Source organism: Oryctolagus cuniculus, chromosome 12 (assembly GCF_964237555.1).
Source record: "Oryctolagus cuniculus chromosome 12, mOryCun1.1, whole genome shotgun sequence".
Taxonomy (NCBI): domain Eukaryota; kingdom Metazoa; phylum Chordata; class Mammalia; order Lagomorpha; family Leporidae; genus Oryctolagus; species Oryctolagus cuniculus.
Window position 1 is genome coordinate 25,440,366 of NC_091443.1, and position 19,373 is coordinate 25,459,738.

General features: G+C 46.2%; 1 protein-coding gene across 6 annotated transcripts in view; it reads left to right on the plus strand.

Annotated features, from left to right (window-relative positions):
* NIN (ninein) overlaps window positions 1-19,373 on the plus strand; it is a 112,607-nt gene that overhangs the window by 86,840 nt on the left and 6,394 nt on the right. For 3 of the 6 annotated variants that reach the window (XM_002718236.5, XM_051822831.2, XM_051822830.2), the window contains 7 exons: window positions 1,249-1,371; window positions 2,022-2,135; window positions 4,074-4,220; window positions 5,597-5,776; window positions 7,593-7,742; window positions 11,135-11,236; window positions 15,620-15,817. In XM_002718236.5, the coding sequence (XP_002718282.5) occupies window positions 1,249-1,371; window positions 2,022-2,135; window positions 4,074-4,220; window positions 5,597-5,776; window positions 7,593-7,742; window positions 11,135-11,236; window positions 15,620-15,817 (1,014 nt within the window). Of the gene's footprint in view, window positions 1-1,248; window positions 1,372-2,021; window positions 2,136-4,073; window positions 4,221-5,596; window positions 5,777-7,592; window positions 7,743-11,134; window positions 11,237-14,346; window positions 14,408-15,619; window positions 15,818-17,435; window positions 17,955-19,373 lie in introns of those variants that run through there. The other 3 variants (XR_011380729.1, XR_011380728.1, XM_002718237.5) reach the window with 3 other exon arrangements.

Genomic DNA, 19,373 nt, shown 5'->3' on the forward strand with positions numbered 1-19,373 from the left:
GCAGCAGAAAGCTCTGGAGCAGTTGAGTCACCTGTCACCGCTGTCCCACAGCCTAGACCACCCAGACAGCCTGTGCCACTCTGTGATGCCGGGATTCGTAGTTCCCAAAGGATGTTTGTGTGCATTTGTGTTGCACCAAACAGAAACGCGGATCACAGCAGCAGAAGCCACACGCCAGCGTGGAGACACCCACAGCGCTGCCTGGCTTTCGTGGGAGTCTGGGGGCTGAGCAGCCAGGTCGTGGGTAAGGGAGAAGGCTCTCTCTTAGTCCAGCGCATTTCCCTGAGCCCTTGGGCTTGCTCAGAGCTGGAAGCTATGCTGTGTTTTCTTGCCAGTGGAAACCCTCAGAGTCTATTTTGTTATGTCATTCCTAAAGCTCAGTGTAAAAGAATTTCAGGTAGTAAATAGAAAAGTGGCCGTAAAATCATAATAAAGATGGAACGTGTGAAAATCAAGTGAGACGGAGGCGAGGTAGTACCGTGTAACTGTGGGGAAGGGCTAGGGGGCAAGGAAGCAAGCCGTGCCTCTCCACAAGGTGGGAGTGACAGAGGCTCGCCCACCCCGCACACTTCGCGGTCCCTGGGGACATTTTTGGCTTTTACACCTTGGGGGCTGACGTCACTGGCATCTGGTGGGTCAAGTGAGAGACGCTGTGAAACATCCTACCGTGTACAGGGCGGCCCCCACGGCCAAGAACGACCCAGCAGCGGTGCTGGGAAGGGACACGTCAGCCTTGATGACAGCAAATGGAGACGGGGGGCCGCCGAGTCCACACCAGCAGTGCACTGCTGCCAGGGCCACTCGGCATCTTCCACGAGGAAGGGCACCTGGAACGAGCAGAAAAATCGGATGGCTTTATCTCCAAACTGGCCGCTGTGCGCACGCCCTCTAAGGGCGCATGCCAATTTTACAGGCTTGAGGATTATCAAGTAAATATTTTTGTACTTAAAACCTGAAGAACCTGTCATACACTGCATGTGTGCAGCTTAAGTGGATGACGGCGTGGCAGTATGTGATTTTACCCTGAAGGTGCGATGGAAAGCTGGGATCGTTATTTCACAGCGTCCCGCTGGGTGAGTCCGAGCACACAGTTCGGCAGACAGCCGAGGAGTGCAGGGAAGCCTAAGGGAACCTTTTATCAAAGCGGATTCTAGTTTGCACCTCGTCTGAAGTGTCGACAGAGAGAGATGCTGAGCCAAGCAACGCAGCCATGGAGGTGATGGGAGGGCGTGTGTTTGTCTCTTGCAGCTGCCCAGATGCCCCGATCTCTCGGACTTCCAGCAGAGACTTTCTAGTGTGCTAAGCTACAACGAGCAACTACTGGAAGAGAAAGCAGCTCTGAGTGAAGAGTTAAATAGCTGTGCAGAAAAGGTAGTGGGGCAACGAGACGGCGCCTCCCTCTTGGTGCTAGCACATCGCGAGCGTCTGTCACAGACGGGGTCCCGAGGGCGTCCCGTGTTGGCCCGATTATTCCAGAAGCCCCTGCAGCAGCATTCGGCTGGCCTGTGTGACCCTGGATCTCCACCCATGATTGTGACCGGAGTCCACAGTCATTGTTTAGTAATTTTATTAAATATCCACTTGGCCCCATCCTAATATATCATGCTACTTAATACTTACCTATGTTGCTGTTCTTATATAGGAATATATTGGTTATATTCTGGAATTTCATAGATTCTTGTTTTCTGTTGTATTTTCCCTAGCAGATCCCCAAACACTGCCCCCCTTCCCCCCACCTTCCTGGGCATTCTGTGTTTGCCTGTTGTGCTGCACTCCTGAGATCTCTCACTGCCTGCCAGGCCACCATCTCCCAGCCTCCAAATACCAGCAGTGAGAAGTGAAAAGTCACAAAAAGATGCTAAGCCCCTGCCACAGTTCGAGGCGGAAGAGGGAATCAGGAAAACGCTTGTGCCTTTGCCGTGCTCCAGTCCCGCGTGTGCACTGCAGCGGGAGTGCAGCCTCCACGGGGAGCCGGGTCTCTGCAGGTTCACCCTGCTAACTCCTTTGTTTTGCTGAAACAGTTGGCCAAATCCAGGCTGTTGGAGCACAGAATCGCTGCAATGAAGCAGGAACAGAAGTCGTGGGAGCACCAGAATGAGAGCTTAACGTCCCAGCTGGTGGCTTCCCAGGAAAAGGTATGGGGACCGCTCTTGTTCCATCATCACAGTTAGAATTTCCCTTCTTTTTCTAACAAATCCCACTGAAAAAATGTTCCAGGTGAGAGGGACCCGAGAGGGTTCAGCGTGATTCATGTAACCTAATGAGACACATTTACAGTGTGATAATGTAAGCACTGCTTCCCTCAAAGCTCATTAATTCTGATTAGTACTTAGGAAGGCTTGAGAATGGTGTGAAAAATAACTGCTCGTTGCTACTTTACAAAGAGGATTTATGTGGTAGGCGCTGTGGTGTAGCGGGTAAAGCCACCGCCTGCAGTGCTGTCATCCCATATGGGTGCCGGTTCAAGTCCCAGCTGCTCCGCTTCTGATCCAGCTCTCTGCTGTGGCCTGGGAAAGCAATGGAAGATGGCCCAAGACCCTGGGCTTCTGCATCCATGGGGGAGACTGGGAAGAAGCTCCAGGCTCCTGGCTTCGGATCAGCACAGCTCCAGCCATTGCAGCCATTTGTGGAGTGAACCAGCAGATGGAAGATCTCTTCTTTCTACCTCTGTAACTCTGCCTTTCAAATAAAGAAATCTTTTTAAAAATGGGATTTCTAAAGTAGGTTCACACCCTACTGTAATTAAAATCTCTATCAATATTCCTGTTATAAATTTATGTTTTTAAGATTTATTTATTTGAAAGGCAGAGATACAGAGATAAAAGGAAAGAGTGAGATTTTCCATACACTGGTTCACTCCCCAAATGGCTGCAATGGCTGCAAATGGGTCAATCAGAAGTCAGGAGCCTGGAGCTTCTTCTGGATCTCCCATGTAGGTGGCAGAGGCCCAAGGATTTATGCCATCCTCTACTGCTTTCCCAGGCACATTCGCAGGGAGCTGGATTGGAAGTGGAGCAGCTGGGTCTTTCTTTCTTTCTTTTTTTTTTTTTTTTTTTTTTTTTTTTGACAGGCAGAGTGGACAGTGAGAGAGAGAGACAGAGAGAGGTCTTCCTTTGCCATTGGTTCACCCTCCAATGGCCGCTGCGGCCAGCGCACCACGCTGATCCGATGGCAGGAGCCAGGTACTTATCCTGGTCTCCCATGGGGTGCAGGGCCCAAGCACTTGGCCATCCTCCACTGCACTCCCTGGCCACAGCAGAGAGCTGGCCTGGAAGAGGGGCAACCGGGACAGAATCCAGCGCCCCGACCGGGACTAGAACCTGGTGTGCCGACACCACAAGGCAGAGGATTAGCCTAGTGAGCCACGGCGCCGGCTTAGCAGCTGGGTCTTAATTGGCACCCAAATGGGATGCAGACACTGCAGGTGGAGGCTTAACCTTCTATGTCACAGCGCCAGCCCCCAATTTTAGTGTTTTTAATTGAAATTTACATGAGAGATTAGCATAGAGTAGGATTCTACTCTATGCAATCATGCATCATTTCACACCAGAAATGCATTCTGGGAAATACATCATTAGGCAGCTTTGTCATTGTGCAAACATGACACACACACCCCAACACGGCTGTGACATCACCAGGCTACGTCATTGTTAGGACCTGTATCATCTATGTGCTCCATTGTTGACTGAAACGTCGTTGTGCAGCACATAGCAGCGATGTTATTTTCAACCAAGAAGTCCTTCACAAACCAACATCACAGGCTGTGATACAATTTCTACAAAATTCAGGGAAATCCTCTTTTATAATGCCATGTGGCACACATTGATTCTCACACATCATTTGGTAATCTCCTAGGCGATTGAGCACGTGACTGGGCACACATCATCATTGTCCTAAATATAACTTCACGTTCCATCGACATATGTGTAATATTCTGAGTTTCCACTGAGCTCCTGGACACACAGCTGGGGATAGCAAACATGCAGGGAGCGCTTGCTCATTCGTCCCTAGATGTTCTAGCACTGAGCCCCCAAGGCCCTGTGCAGCAGTGTGTGGTTGTTCTCGCGATGCAGGTGCAGAATCTAGAAGATACACTGCAAAGTGTAAACCTGCACATGTCGCGGGTGAAATCTGACCTCCGAGTGACACAGCAGGAAAAGGAGGCGCTAAAACAAGAAGTGATGTCTTTACGAAAGCAGCTGCAGAATGCTGGTGACAAGGTAATGGCTGTTTCCACTGAGGGAGAAGGGATTTTTCTACACGTGTATGTGTAAGTATGTATGAGACTCGTGGTTTACACATTGTCATGTGTACATTTGTGTATCTAACACCTGGATCAAAAAATGCAACACTGCCTCAGCCCCTCCAGTTGACAACCCCAAGCGACCTCCCCACACACACTGCCACCATAGGTTAGGGACGCGTGTGTCTAAACTTCATATAAATGGAACTCCAGTGATACCAAAAGGTCATTTTTTATATCAAGCAAACCGGAAGAGTGTGGCTGGGCTGTTCAGTATTCATAATGTTAAAACATTGCCTTAATTAAATGATAGAGGAGAAAACCATTGCAAGAAATTCATCTAGGAACACACACACACACACACACCACACACACACACACACACATACACACACACCCAACACAGGCTGCACAAAAGTAAGGCTTCTGCTGAAAAGGAAAACTGTGGCCTGAAACACCAGTACTGAATTTCCCATTACAGAACGGGTTGTTAAGACATCGCAAAGCCCAGGGAGAGCTGGCTCAAGTGTTAACCGGTGGACGCCTTATGCTGGTGTTACAGAAGGAGTGTCTCATCTTAACCTTTCACAAAGCTTTTTCGTTTATGTACAATTAAGAACAGTGCTACAGATATCCTTGGGGTAGATGCTAGGATTTTTGCCCTATAATAAAAAGTAGGTACTAATACAGTTATTTCACAGTGATACCTTTTTAAAAAAAAAAAAAGTTTCCATTTTAAAAATTACTTTTGGGTTGACATTTTTTCTCACCAGGATATTGTGCCTGTTCTTCTTTTTTTCCCCCATGTTTGACTTGAAAGGAGGCTTATCCTGTCATGTTACTTTTATTTCTTAGATTATTTTTAAGATCCAAAAAAAAACCACTTTGGTAGCTTAAAGTGTATTCCTGAATTCAGGCCTCAATTACATGCACAATATGTGCTTTAGATTCTAAAAGAGGCTCCGACTGCAGATGTGGAAGCCTTCCAAGTTGGCAACGCTTTGAATTCCTTTGTTTCCTAAAGATGACTTCTTCAGAACAAAGCCGCTTGGGAGCCTCCACCCTCTATGTACCTGGGTCCCATGGAACCAGGACTTGCCCTACAGCCATACTTGCCTTTGGACTTGACCGGGTCCTTCCACCCGAGGCCAAAGAATTCCCCACTTTCTACAACTCAAGCTTCCGGAATACTGTTTTGTTTATAGCTATACTTGTATACACCTACTCCCATGAGCAGACTGAAAGGTACTGATTAAGAATTGTTGTCATTACATTAAGTGAGATGCATGTTTCAAAACACAAGTTCCCCCGTCCACCTGTTTCTAAGGATTAACTCTGCAATTCTGTCTTAAGCACCGGGCCCCAGATGGAGCCACCCGTCCATCAGGATTCCAGAACCAGCAGCAAAGGCTGTCTTGGGACAAGTTAGATCATCTGGTGAACCCGGAACAGCAGCTGCTTTGGCAACAGAACGAGAGGCTCGAGACCACGGTGCAGAAGACCAAATCCGAGCTCACACACTCCCGGGAGAAGGTATGTTGAAAAGTGGCACACGTGGTGCATGGTTGAAACTGACGCGTTGGAGATGAAAATGGATGTCTGATGGGATTGAAGTGGCTCAGGGCTGTGCCTTTTGGTATCCTGCTATGGCAGACTTACTTTCAGAATGCATAGTTGATCATTTACGTACATGTGATTTTATCCTGATGTGTTTATAAAATATTTTTCCTTTTGTATAAGCTGTGTATATTAAAATGTAACTGTGATTTTAATCCTCATATCCAAAATGTAGACTTATGGAAATTTTGTGAACCATATATTCCTCAAATAGGCTAGCTGCCAAGACAAGTAGTATAAAGCTGGCAATGCGGTGCTCATATCTTGTGGGTCTTAATATCTGCTTATAAGAGAAAAAGGTGTCCCCCTTTTTTGTCAATTTTTTACTGAACTGCTTTTACCAGGATTTATGTATTTATTTATGGATTGAGAGGGAGTTTTCACTTGCTGGTTCATTCCTCAAATGACCATTACAGTTAGACCTGGGCCAGGCAGGAGCCAGGAGCTCTGTCCTGGTCTCCCACATGGGTGGCAGGGGCCACAGCACTCAGGCCATCTTCTGCTGCCTTCCCAGACACATTAGCAGGAAGCTGGATCAGAAGCAAGGTAGCCAGTCTGCCATGGGACACCTGTGTCCCAAGTGGTGGGTTCACTGCTGCACTACAATGCTGGCCTCTTTTGTAAAATTTTTTTTCAGAGGCAGAGAGAGAGACAAGAGTGCCTTTCTCATGCTTCACAACCCAAATGCCTTCTCCAAAGCTGGGAGCTTAGGAACTCAATCCGGGAGCCCGATGACTTGTTTAGTTACCTTTGATTGCCAGGGTTTGCATTAACAGGAAGCTGGGGCCAGATAGCCAACTCAGGGATTCCCGTGTGGGCGGCAGGCATCCTAACTCCTAGGCTAAACCCCCACTCCAGATGCCCGTTTTAATGTCAAGATTTGAATGATCTTTTTGTTTTTAAAGAATTATTTATTTATTTGAAAGAGTTAGAGAGCCAGAGAGAGAGGTCTTCCATCTGCTGGTTCACTCCCTAAATGACCACAACAGACAGAGCTGAGCTGATCCAAAACCAGGAGCCAGGAGCTTCTTCAGGGTCTCCCATGCGGGTGCAGGGGCCCAAGGACTTGGGCCATCTTCTACTGCTTTCTCAGGCCACAGCAGAGAGCTGGATCAGAAGAGGAGCAGCCAGGATGCAATCCGGTGCTGCAGACTGGGGTTTTAACCCGCTGGGCCACAGCACTGGCCCTTTGATGTCATCTTTTCCAACTACCAGCTGATGGACTGATGAATTCTTAACCTCTGCTACCAAGTTACCCAGTTAGATAATTAACCCATGTTCTAACACCTCCGGGAAGAACTTTCTCAAGCTTGTCCTCTAGAACACCTCCTTGTGCTAGAAACTCTGCTGCTGCAGAAGCTGCGTGGCCCCTGTCCTCATGGAACCCGGTCCTCATGAGGGCTGTTTTAGCTCTGCACTGTCCAGTGACTCCCAAGAGTCACGCTCAGTTATAGTGTGTGGGCCTTCTGCGTCCGTCTCACGGGCAGCCACACCACACACGCTCTTTTGACTCCTGGAGACTCGGCGATAGCTTTGTAGACCCAACTGGATTGATCTAGAAAGGACCTTTGTCAATTCCCAAAAGTAGGCTTGCAGAATGGGCAGGCTGGGCTGGCAAAGTCTTGCTCACACCCAGAACCCAAGTGCTGCTGGAGCCTTCCCTGCGCCTGCTGGCTGTTCTTCCTGGCTGGCTGACTGCGCGTGCTGTTCCTCTCACTGCTGCTCTTCTTAGGTCCATCAGGGTGAATCCAAGCTTCTTCCCCCGAAGCACCAGAAACATCTGAACCTGTCAGGCCCTGTGCGACTCACAGAGCAAGAAAAGTTGAGCTTAAAGCGAGAGAGTGAGCAGTGCCACACAGAACGGTGCCCTCCCACCAGGAAGGTGAGTTTCTGCGCATGTGCCATAGGTGTGTGTGTGTGTGTCTATGTGTGTGTGTCTGAGTGTATATATGTATGTGTGTCTGTGTGTGTGTATATGTGTGTGTGTGTACTGTGCTTCTAAGTTGCAGTTTCTTCCCATTTCTAAGGAAATGGTCACAAGGGCATATTTTGGTTCATCCGAGTATCTCTTTATAGTTTCTCTCTTCGTGTCTCAGCAGTATCATAGTTTTGATTAATGATTGAAAAAGGTATAACTTAAGATTTTATAAAATACAACAGTGAATCATCTTTGTATTGCATGCTTTTATAAGTTAGCAAAAAAAAAAAATGAGGGTGCTTCTTAAAGTTGGTGGAAATTTCAATTTAAAATTTATTTTGGGGGCTAGCACTGTGGCACAGTAGGTTGGTCCACCACCCGCAGTGCCAGCATCCCATATGGGCAGCCAGTTCGAGTCCCAGCTGCTCCTGGCTTTGGATCAACCCAGTTCCGGCCATTGCAGCCATCTGGGGAGTGAACCAGTGGATGGAAGACCTCTCTCTCTCTCTCTCTGCCTCTCTGTAACTCTGCCTTCAAATAAATACATAAATCTTAAAAAAATTGACTCAAATTTTTGAAATTCCATTTTCCCACAAATTTTTAAAGAACCCTCTTAGAGAGCTTGACTGTTAGAACCATCTGAAGGCAGTCTGTGTTACATGTTGCTGTGCAACAAATGCCAACAGACCTTTACTGTCTCACGTGGCGAAGAGGTGGGAGCTGAGCAGCTTGGCTGAGCAGACACAGCCGGAGCTGCCATGAGGTTGCAGTGTGGAGGTCAGCAGGGCCACAGTCACCTGAGGGCTTCCAGGCGGCTGGAGCTCTGCTTTCCAGGCTCTCTCCCCTGACTGTTAGCCGGAGGCTTCTGTTTCTTATGGGCTGATTGCCTAAGACCTCAGTTGCATCACCACCTGGGCCCTCTGGTGGGCGAGGGCTCCTGCTTCCCCGCAAGGCAGTGATGCCAGGCAGACAGTGAAACCCAAAGACCAAGATGGGTACCATAGTATCTTTTTAAAAATGTCTATTTTGTTTAATTTCATCTACTTCAAAGTCAGAATAAAAGAGTGCTTCCATCTACTGATTCACTCCTCGAATGCCTACAACAGTCAGGGCTGGGCCAGGACAAAGCCGGGAGCCAGGAATGCCACCTGGGTCTCCCATGCTGGGGAGCAGGGGCCCAAGCATTCGAGCTGTCAGCTGCCATCTCCTACAATGTGCATGATCAGGAAGTTGGGTCAGAATAAAATGCGAACCAGCACTTCCATATGGAATGTGGGCATCCCAAGTAGTGGTTTAACCCACTGTGCCACCAGGCCAACCCCCATCGTGCTTTTCATAACCTAATCATGGAGGTCACATACTATCATTTCTGCTTTATTCTCTTCACAACACTTCCCCTCTGTAGTGTGGGAGGAGACAATGCACAGGTACAAACACCACCAGGAGGTGGGGCTCCTGGGGGCCGCCTGGTCAGACCTCCGTAGCACTACCTAGCATGATTTCTTGTACTTGGTCCCATGAAGTTAGATCCCTGGACCAGTGTTATTCTGGGAGTTACTGTTGTTCCTTTTCTTCTTTAAACTGAAACTCATGAGTTTTCTCTATTACCTTCTTTGTTCTTTTAAAGATATGTTTACCAATCTGGGAAGAATGAACAAGTTGAGCTTGCCCAATTCAAAAATATGGAAGTGCTTCTCGAATGCCGAGATGACACCACAAGTGGAAAATTCCACACCTGACCTCACAGGAGGGGGAGTTACAGTCAAAGTGCAGGCACACTCTGGTGGTCAGCTTTTTATCACTTATAATACCCAAGAGGAGCAGCCGAGGGAGGAAGGGGGTTTGGTTTGCTTTGCTGTTTGCAGATTCACAATCCAAAGTCAGGGGGCCCAGTGGTTCAGGCATGTGGGGAGACAAGAGGATGGCAGAGGGATGGTCACATGGCCAGCAAGAGCAGACAGAGACATGCCACACTCTTCATCCACCCTCCAGTGTGGTCTCTCCTCCTGAAGCCATCAAGATTCCATCACAGGACTCTGCCCTAGCGACTGAATCCTATCCTGTCACTTCCCCTGGGGCCCTGCCTTCAGACACAGTAATGGGGTCACATCGCCAACCATTAACCATTAACCATCAACCATTAACATCAGTCCTTTGACTGTTACTATAAAACTTCCGGCAGTCAAGTCCTGTTCAAACCATAACATGTACTAAAACTAAGATTACTATTATACACACACACACACACACACACACACACACATGAATCCTGTCTTTAGGTTGGGGTGTCCATTCTTGAGATATCTCATTATGTATATGTAAATGTTACCCAATCCAAAAACATCTGGAATCTGAAATACTTGTAGTCCCAAGCCTTTTGGAAAAAGAAGACTCAAGCGGTATTTCTCACAAAATACTCAAGAAAAACTTTTTAGTTTGTAAAAGCTGTGATCATTTGCTGCACTAAGCCTGGTTTGGCTGTGCAATTGAAATGCCATTTATTTTCAGATGCATTCAAGAAAACTTTTCAGAAAGCGATGAGTTTCTTTGGCTGATCACGAAGGGAAAAGGCTGGTGCTAGATTTTAAAATAACCTTGGCCCTGGAAAGATGACATTTCAGTTCAACAATTCTCCCTGCTCTTCTCAGCTCTTTTTGATTAAAAAGAAAAATTCAGCGTTGTAGAGTAGCATCGTCTATTTTCTACTTGACAAAATTTGGAAGCTCCGGGTCCTCCGGCTCAGCAAATTCCGAAGTTGGATAATCCTAAAATCTTCCAGTCTCATCCTGAAAACAGAGAAAGAGTTATGTGAATGAGGTTGTATGTACTTTGTTTTAAACCTTTAACTTGGCCTCGTGACAGTGTGGTCCCAACTGAAGATCCTGAAATCAATTTAGTGGAAACCACTAGAGGACAACGGAGAACATGGCTTAGACAAGGATATGTTATTTCACGAAAGTTAAAGGTCATGGAAAATGTCATTACAAGATACTTGAATGCAAATGGTGTTTTAAAAATCGATGCATGGTTTTTTCATAATACTCATTTTTCATGAACTCTTGATTTTTTTTTAATGTGGGTGTGTGTTGTGTACTATAGATAAGATTTTTTTTATAGTCTGTGACATCAAAGTTTCAACACCAGCTGCCTTAAGGAATCTGTCTTATGTCAGAAGGGGTGATTAAAATGAGATTACTTAAATGGAAGCCAGGCATTGAATTGCATTGTTTGTTGTTTTCCATTGCTGAATTACCCTGGCTTTCCTCCATGAGTTGAGATTTATGACCAGGACAAATTGGTCAAAATTAAGGAGAGCAACTTGGGTGTTTAAGCAGATTTTTTGTGTTTTCTCACAGGTCAGTCAGATGAATTCCCTTGAACAAGAATTAGAAACGATTCACTTGGAAAATGAGGGCCTGAAAAAGAAACAAGTGAAACTGGATGAGCAGCTGATGGAGGTACATTTTTTTAAGCAAATGGCCTGAAACTATGAAGAATATTTTAATCCATGAATGAGCCATTTATTGGGAGACTAAACATGGAATTGAATTCCTGTTGTGAAAATCTAAGTGCTGTGCCCAGTGGAGTTCTTTGGACCACATTTAATAGGCATTTTTGCTTAATTACACAGTCAAAGGAACCCATATTGCTTTGCACAGGGAGGAGTAATACTGACCTAAAATGCAGAGGCCTGTGCCTCAGCCAGTTCAGGGAGTGGGGACTCTGATCCTGACCTAGAGGCCCAAAGCTCTGAGGCCATCACTTTGTTTTTATCAGTTTCCTGACCTCTCTTACGATTGTTCTCTAATAACAGAAGATCTGTGCAGGGAATTTGAAAGCAGTTACATTTAGAAGTCATATTTTCAAGTGCTGCCATTTTTCATTAGTACATTTGTACTCACCACTCCCTTGACAGATGCACATTTGATAAATTTGAAAATGATTTGTAAAACTTGTCAGCCCGAACACTGCTTGGGTTCCAGTCTACTTGATGACTTCCTGAATCCTCAGTACAATTAAGAGGAAATATAACAGCTTACGTACAAATTCTCTTTATTCTGTAAAAATTTAACTGACATGCTTTGCTTTGGGTAAATGAAAATGTCAGTTAACCTAACACTTGATGAATTAATGCAATCTGCCTAGGGAAGAATGCATAAAAATTGTCATTGTGCTCTTCAAAAGTTCAACGTGTTTGCATGTTTTTAAAGCTGGAATTCTCTGAAGGCAGATATTTAAATATTTTCTCTTATGAAGCTGAACAATTGCAAAGGAAACTTGAAAAATTAGTGTTTGCTTTTTAAATGTGAAATATGGTTAACCATACTGCATCAATATTTAAATAACCACTAAGATTTCTGTCGATTTGATGTTCTCTGATTGACCCACAGTGGAGGATTGGTGAAACTATAAATAGCTAATTCCAAACCATTTTTTTTCCTGACAACATAATGAATGTATTCAAAGCCTTGAACAGTGGGCTGAGCTTGTATGTAGATGGTTTTTTCTGGATGTAATGATTGTATCCTCTAACAAGTGAGATATACGAGGCTCAGCCCATCACATTTAATGATAAAGTGCAGAGTAACAGGGCAACACAACCGCTCTGCACCCAAGTTTTTCTCCATCTGCGCCTCCCGTGCATGGAAGCTGCCTCTCCTAGCCCCATTGACAGGATTGGCCACCATTTGCCCCTGACTGGGTGATAAATATTTGCTAATAAGTGGGAAAATTCGTGTTCTTGGCACTGGAGCTGAATAAGGAAAACACATGAATTTTCCATTTGACCACTGAAAAGAACATCTCATGCTATTCTAGTCCAACTCCCACGAGGAAAAAAGACTGACCTGTTAACCTGACAGATGTCTGACAGACTGGAATGTTAAGTTGCATTGAGGTAATTCACGTACTATATAGTTTACCCGTAAGAAATATATACCATTTAATGGTTTTTAATATGTTACATTATGTGGTAAAATATAGTCAATATATACATTAAAATTTGCCACTTTACCCACTTTCACATATGCAATTCCATGGCATTAATGACATTCACAATGGTATGCAACCATTATCACGACTGCTGAAACCTTTTTATCACTCCAGATAGAAACTCCGTTAGGCCTTAGTCATTCCCCACCAGCACTACCAATTGAGTTTGTATTCATATTGTGATAGCATAGCATATGCCACTTTTGGACACGACAGTGGTTTTTCAGTCTTTTCTGCCTCAACTCACCTGAAGAATGGGTGTATTTCTGGTAGAATTCTCACCTGTTTGGGGTAAGAGGTGGTGGGCAAGCAGGAAGATGTTCCTCCCTTAGAATCCTTGGGGCCAGGCTGGTTGAGCAGCACTTTCTCTGTGATTCTCATCTGATGTATGTGGAAGGAATCTTTCCCTGTCTCCACTGAGACAGTGCAACACCTGTCCTACCCGGGTGTGGGGAGCGCAGTCAGTAGACCAGGACATGGAAGGAGGACGCTGGGATTCGACTCCCACACGAGGGCTTTTTCAGCTATGCAAAGCAGTGTTTAGTCAACAATTCATTTTGAACATAAAAAAGAAGGGATACAGGGAGCGGGTGTTCAGCCTAGAGTTTAAGGTGCTGCCTCCCAGGCTCTAGCTCTTGCCTTCAGCTCCTCAGCAGTGCACACCCTGGGAGGCAACAAGTAATGGCTTAATGAGTTGGGTCCTTTCCACCATTGTAGGAGACCTGGGTTGAACTCTGACTCCTTCATGGGAATTTGAAAAGTGAACCAGCAGATAGGAGTTTGCTATCTGTCACACTCTCTCTCCAAAGAGGGACGAGGGGGGAATTTTATTTTTTTTATTTTTATTTATTTTTTTTTTTTAATTTTTTGACAGGCAGAGTGGACAGTGAGAGAGAGAGACAGAGAGAAAGGTCTTCCTTTGCCATTGGTTCACCCTCCAATGGCCGCCGCGGCCGGCGCGCTGCGGCCGGCGCACCGCGCTGATCCGATGGCAGGAGCCAGGAGCCAGTGCTTTTCCTGGTCTCCCATGGGGTGCAGGGCCCAAGCACCTGGGCCATCCTCCACTGCACTCCCTGGCCACAGCAGAGAGCTGGCCTGGAAGAGGGGCAACCGGGACAGAATCCGGCGCCCCAACCGGGACTAGAACCCGGTGTGCTGGCGCCGCTAGGCGGAGGATTAGCCTAGTGAGCCGCGGCGCCGGCCCGAGGGGGGAATTTATAGTCTAGATCAGTGGCCAAGTCCACAGTTGAGACACCTGAACAACAAACATTTTACACTTCCTATTCTGCATCTCCAAGGGGCAAGGGATGTAACAAGAGATCAATTCCATACTGGTCCTGGACTCTCGTGAGTAATTATAGTGGGCACTGGTAAAGGCAAGTAGGCTCACAATCCCCTTAAATTACAGTAGGTGAAGATACATAGAGATAGGTCAGTGTTGGTCCTCCGTAGGCTCTTATGCATGTTAATAATAAACTGGTACTGTTTTTTCTCTTTTTGTAACACAACTTTGCCTCCTCTTTTTCTAACTCGTGTAATTTTCTCTTGTTTTTGTCTGTGGCTAACCTGTACCTAGAACTCAGTGGTTGGAGGTAGCAGAGAAGGGTGCAGTTCTCTGCCCGAGATAGTGTGTGAAGGTAGAACATTCTCTTTCCCCGAGTTTCACAGCATGGGGACATCTCATTCCACTCCTTGTCCATGTAATCATTTCTGTTGTCCACCAGTTCTTTAAGAGCCAGTATTCATTTTCATTGTGCTTTAGTTGTGGAATATTTACCTGTGTATCAAGGTTTTCCTCATTATTTATAGCTGAGGAAAATAATCCCACTGCTATAAAATCCTGGGGTTATAATTCTCCACATTCTTTAATGAGGAAAATGAAAGGGTAGCTTTTCTGAATCATCTCCAACTTAGAAATATTTCAAAATGGGGCACGGCTCAGCTCAGAGGTTGACCTGTTTGGAAACGGATAGTGGCTCTGAAGTCTCACAGTCATGTTTCATTGTAACTGCACCCTAGAGGTCCCCTCCCCCTTTCTCACATGCCTGGGGGTGCTTCTTGTTGAGTGCATACTTGGTCTTGTCTGCTGCATGCCTTCTGTTTGAGCCCCGTGTCTGTCAGCTGTGCTGACAAATGGGAGACAGCAGGCTTCCCTGGCCAGAAAGCCCTGGGTGAGCCGCCTCGGGCTCTCCCCCACCGACTGGCACGTTGATACACATACCACTTCCTCACTGCCTCCAACAAGGACTTCTCCTCCAACAAGGACTTCACCTACTGCAGTTCTCAGAGGGCAGGGTATTAGCTCGTGCCCAGGAATCGCCTGTCTTACTATGCTATTTATTCGAGGGTATGACCACATGCTGAAAAATGAAGAGACATAAAGATCTTTTTTAACACGAGATTCTTTAAAATAATAATAATAATAATAAGCTATCTTTGGGTTGGAAAAGAGATAGTCACTAACATTTGCCTGTAAGAAGCATAGCGAATGGTAAGTTACTGAAGTACCTCCTTCTCCCGACTCCCTCTTGATTCAGCATTGGCAGTGAAATTTCCATGTTGTAAGAAAAAAAGGAGACAGAAGTCAGACGTTGTCCTCTGCATCGGTACCTCGTGCTGTGATGCTGTGAGAGTGCCCCGCTCAGTTTGAAGTGAACAAGTTTGCTTATTCTGTAACGGTGGCGCCCCCTGGCAGAACGCTTCTTTCCTGTGTGTCCTGTCGAGGCTCACATGCTGTCCCATTTCCTGGTCGTCCATAGGTTTGGTTTCCCAGGCTTGCCGCCTTCAGGCTAGCCCTGGCCTGAAGGCACTGCCACTGACCCGCCCTTGCCCTTGCCCTTGCCCTCCAGATGCAGCCCCCGAGGTCCACTGTGACGCCTAGCCCCGCCCCTCACGCCTGGGATCTGCAGCTGCTCCAGCAGCAAGCCTGTCCGATGGTGCCCCGGGAGCACCTGCTGCAGCTTCAACAGCAGCTGCTGCAGGCCGAAAGGACAAACCCGTGCCTGCAGGAGGAGCTCAACAGGACCTCGGAAACCAGCACGCCACAGGTACGGCCAGCCTCAGCGGGAGGCTCCTGCCATGCTCAACTTGGGTCACCTGTCTCATCAGTTTTCCCTGTGTGTTGGAAAATCAGACCAGTTCCAGGGCGGGGCTGAGGCTTCTGAACCTCACCTCCGAGTTCAGCCTTCCCCGCCTTTACAGGTGCACTGAATGGCGGTGCTCCGTTGGCATTGGTTGGCAGTGCTGATGCGAGCTCTTAGCTTCTAAGCTGGGTGATGAAGGGTGCGGGGTGTCCTTGGCACATTTCTAGCAGAGGGTCAAGTATCAGGATCACTGGAGCATGGGGCTCAGTTGGCCTCACACTCTTTGCTGCCAAGAATGTTCCACAACCCAGTGCAGTCCTGGGGTATGCTCTGCTCACAAAGCAGCTCGAGTCTTGCCCTACCTGAGGGGTGCAGCCTGCCAAATTCCAGGGGATTTGTAACAAAAAGTAGAATGTGTGGTCACTGCTGCATTTCAGTTCATTTAATTGTTAAAAATTACCTCGTTTGAAAAAAACTTACAAAGAACCTTCTTCCTCTTCCCTTGGAATTAGCATTAGCCACTAACAGATACAGTCTGTAGAGCGCAGGTTTTCAAACTTAGAATCCTCTTCCTATTCCCTGGGAACTAGCATTACTCACTACCCGAGACACTCTGTGTAGTACCTAGGTTTTCAAATAGTTACTCCTCCTCTCTACGGCTTCACTCCTAATTGTCCTTTTCCAGACATTTCTTAATTCATTCAGAATCAGGAATGAAGACAGAGAAGTGTTTCTTGGGAGAATTCGACGTTAATTCTCTGGTTCCAATCACTTGTTTTCCAATACCTCGCCTGTCAGTTAATATTGGGAAAGGAATTTCTCACTCTTCCTTAATCCCTTGCAAGCACCTCTGCACAGTCCCATAAGCACCGGGATCGTACATAGGAGCAATTTCCTGTGCCTCTCCTTCTAGCATATCTGCTGTGTCATGATGTCCTGTACTTCTGTCACCTGTTCTAACAAAACTTTTTTAAAGTATTTTTATTTGCTTTAACATCCTTGTTTTTGGAAGCTTTTTACATACCGCTTCAACCCCCTGCCCAGGATTAACTTGAACGTCTTGAATTCAAAGTGTGACGGTGGTGGGCAGTTAAAAGGGTTCTGCGACTCCTTGTCAAGGGCTCGAACCACCACCTCAGAACCGTGACCTCAGTGCGTCACGGGCCTTCTCAGGCGCATAGCTGGGCTCAGTCTGCTTGTTGCTCTCCCATACGTGCGATGTCCAGAGCGTGCTCTTGCCGACCCACTCGCTGATGTTTAGAAACAATGACCTGTACTCCAAGGACATCAGGGGTAAAGTCCTCCAGCCAGACGACAGGGCGGTTAATTATGGCAGCCACAACAGGCTCACCTGTCTCGAGCTGTTTCAGCTGATGCTCGTTTTAGGCATACGGAATATTCTTAGAGTCTGCACGTGGTCTGTGTGTGTGCGGTGATGTGGTTTCCTCTGCCTTTGTGTTGCTTTGCTTGCCTCTGTAGTGTCCGTTTAACCCTCGTTTGCATTATACATGTGTGCGTTTAGACTCCCCCAAAACCGATCTCGACCTCAGGGTGAAGTGTACCACTTGCCTTCTTTCTCTAGGCCTTGCCACCGGAGCAGCGCGCAGTACATGCAGATTCCTACAGAAGGATTGGGCACCTGTGAGAGCTGGGCCGCTCAGGATGACATTGCTTGCCCTGGCACACGCTGCCTGCCCTCTCCCACACACGCACACTCACCAGCCCCACATAGAGACATAAGCTGAGGATGTTGCCATCAAGTGCTCTTCCAAGTCACTTTATCTTTACTGTGAAGGCTTTGCAGTGTTATGTCTCAATTATTTATGTAGAAATGACAGATTTTGTGAACAAAATTCACAAACGTCATCTTGTTGCAAATTTATTTATTCCATTTCAAGAGTGTCGATTTAAAATTCTTCAAAGGACATAGTCTATCTATTTTCTCATTCCATATGTTGTAACTATTTTTAACAAAAGGTACTACTTTTATATATGGAATTTGAAGAAAATCAGGGATATTTATACTGTTTTGTATACAATGTGTAATACTTTGACAGGAAAAAGGAAAATTTTGATGAAACAATAAAATGAATTTTAAATATGACTGCCTCTGTTTTTCCTCTTTTCCACGCTTATACCATATTCCATGTTTTTCAAATTATCCATTGTAATGGGGTTTTGTTTGGCTTATTTATTTCTTTTCTTTTCTTTTTTTTTTTTTTTTTGACAGGCAGAGTGGATAGCGAGAGAAAGAGACAGAGAGAAAGGTCTTCCTTTTGCCATTGGTTCACCCTCCAATGGCCGCCACGGCTGGCGCACGGCGCTGATCTGAAGGCAGGAGCCAGATGCTTCTCCTGGTCTCCCATGGGGTGCAGGGCCCAAGCACCTGGGCCATCCTCCTCTGCACTCCCGGGCCACAGCAGAGAGCTGGCCTTGAAGAGGGGCAACCGGGACAGAATCCGGCGCCCCGACTGGGACTAGAACCCGGTGTGCCGGCGCCACTAGGTGGAGGATTAGTCTATTGAGCCACGGCGCCGGCCTGGCTTATTTATTTCTCTAGGCAAATGGAAATTGGGCATTTTTCAATTATGTCTGAATTTTAAAAAGCCATTTTACCTTTCTTAGATATTCAAGGCCCAATTTAAAGTTACTTTTTGCATTAGACTTGGATCTACTACACTTTATCAAATTAATCATAAAAGAAACCACTAAAACATGTGACTAAGTGCTGTGATTTACTCTCCAAACAAATGTCGGCTGCAGACTCACGTTGGGTCATTCTGCAGAGTGTTTAGAGTGAGCCTAAATGCCAGCAGTCATTAAACATTGGAACTTTGCTTAACTATTTGAAGCACCTTCTTGTGTCTCAGATTCTTTACATGGGACACATCAGTTGCACTCTAATTTCTCTCTAGATCTCTCTGCTCTTCAAGGCCCATGGCCCAAGTACTCCTGAACCTTTCACTACTGAGTGAGAAGATGAAGCAAGGCCAGGGTGTTTTCCCTGCCCTAAGGGGAGAAGACCCTTACTTTGCAGTGTGTTCTGTTGATAGACCCATCCTCTACTCCAGATGTTTGCTTCACATGGACAAGTCCAATTTGCAAACAGATGACTAGAATAATGGCAGGAAGAGGCTGGCTACTAGCAGCCTCAGAGCAACCAACCAGCCATTTCAAATGAACAAGAGACATGCATGGTGCAAGTCAGGCAAACCTGAATCAACTCAGTGTTTGATTAAGTCCCACATCACAGAGGGGAAGTTGATAATCACCTTTTACTTAACTTTGGATACCCATTTTGTTAGAAGTAGTACATACAAGTATTAAATATGGGCTTTAAGAATTTTGCTCTATCAGGAGACGGTAGTCACACAGGTAAGATTTTTTTTTCATTATTTATCTTTGATTATTTCTCTGATAGGGTTGCTTTTCTACAATCCATGCAGTGCTCAGAACTCCCATCTCATCTGAAATCCATCCTTCCTGATACCAAGACAAAACATTGGCTGTCCTTTCTGTA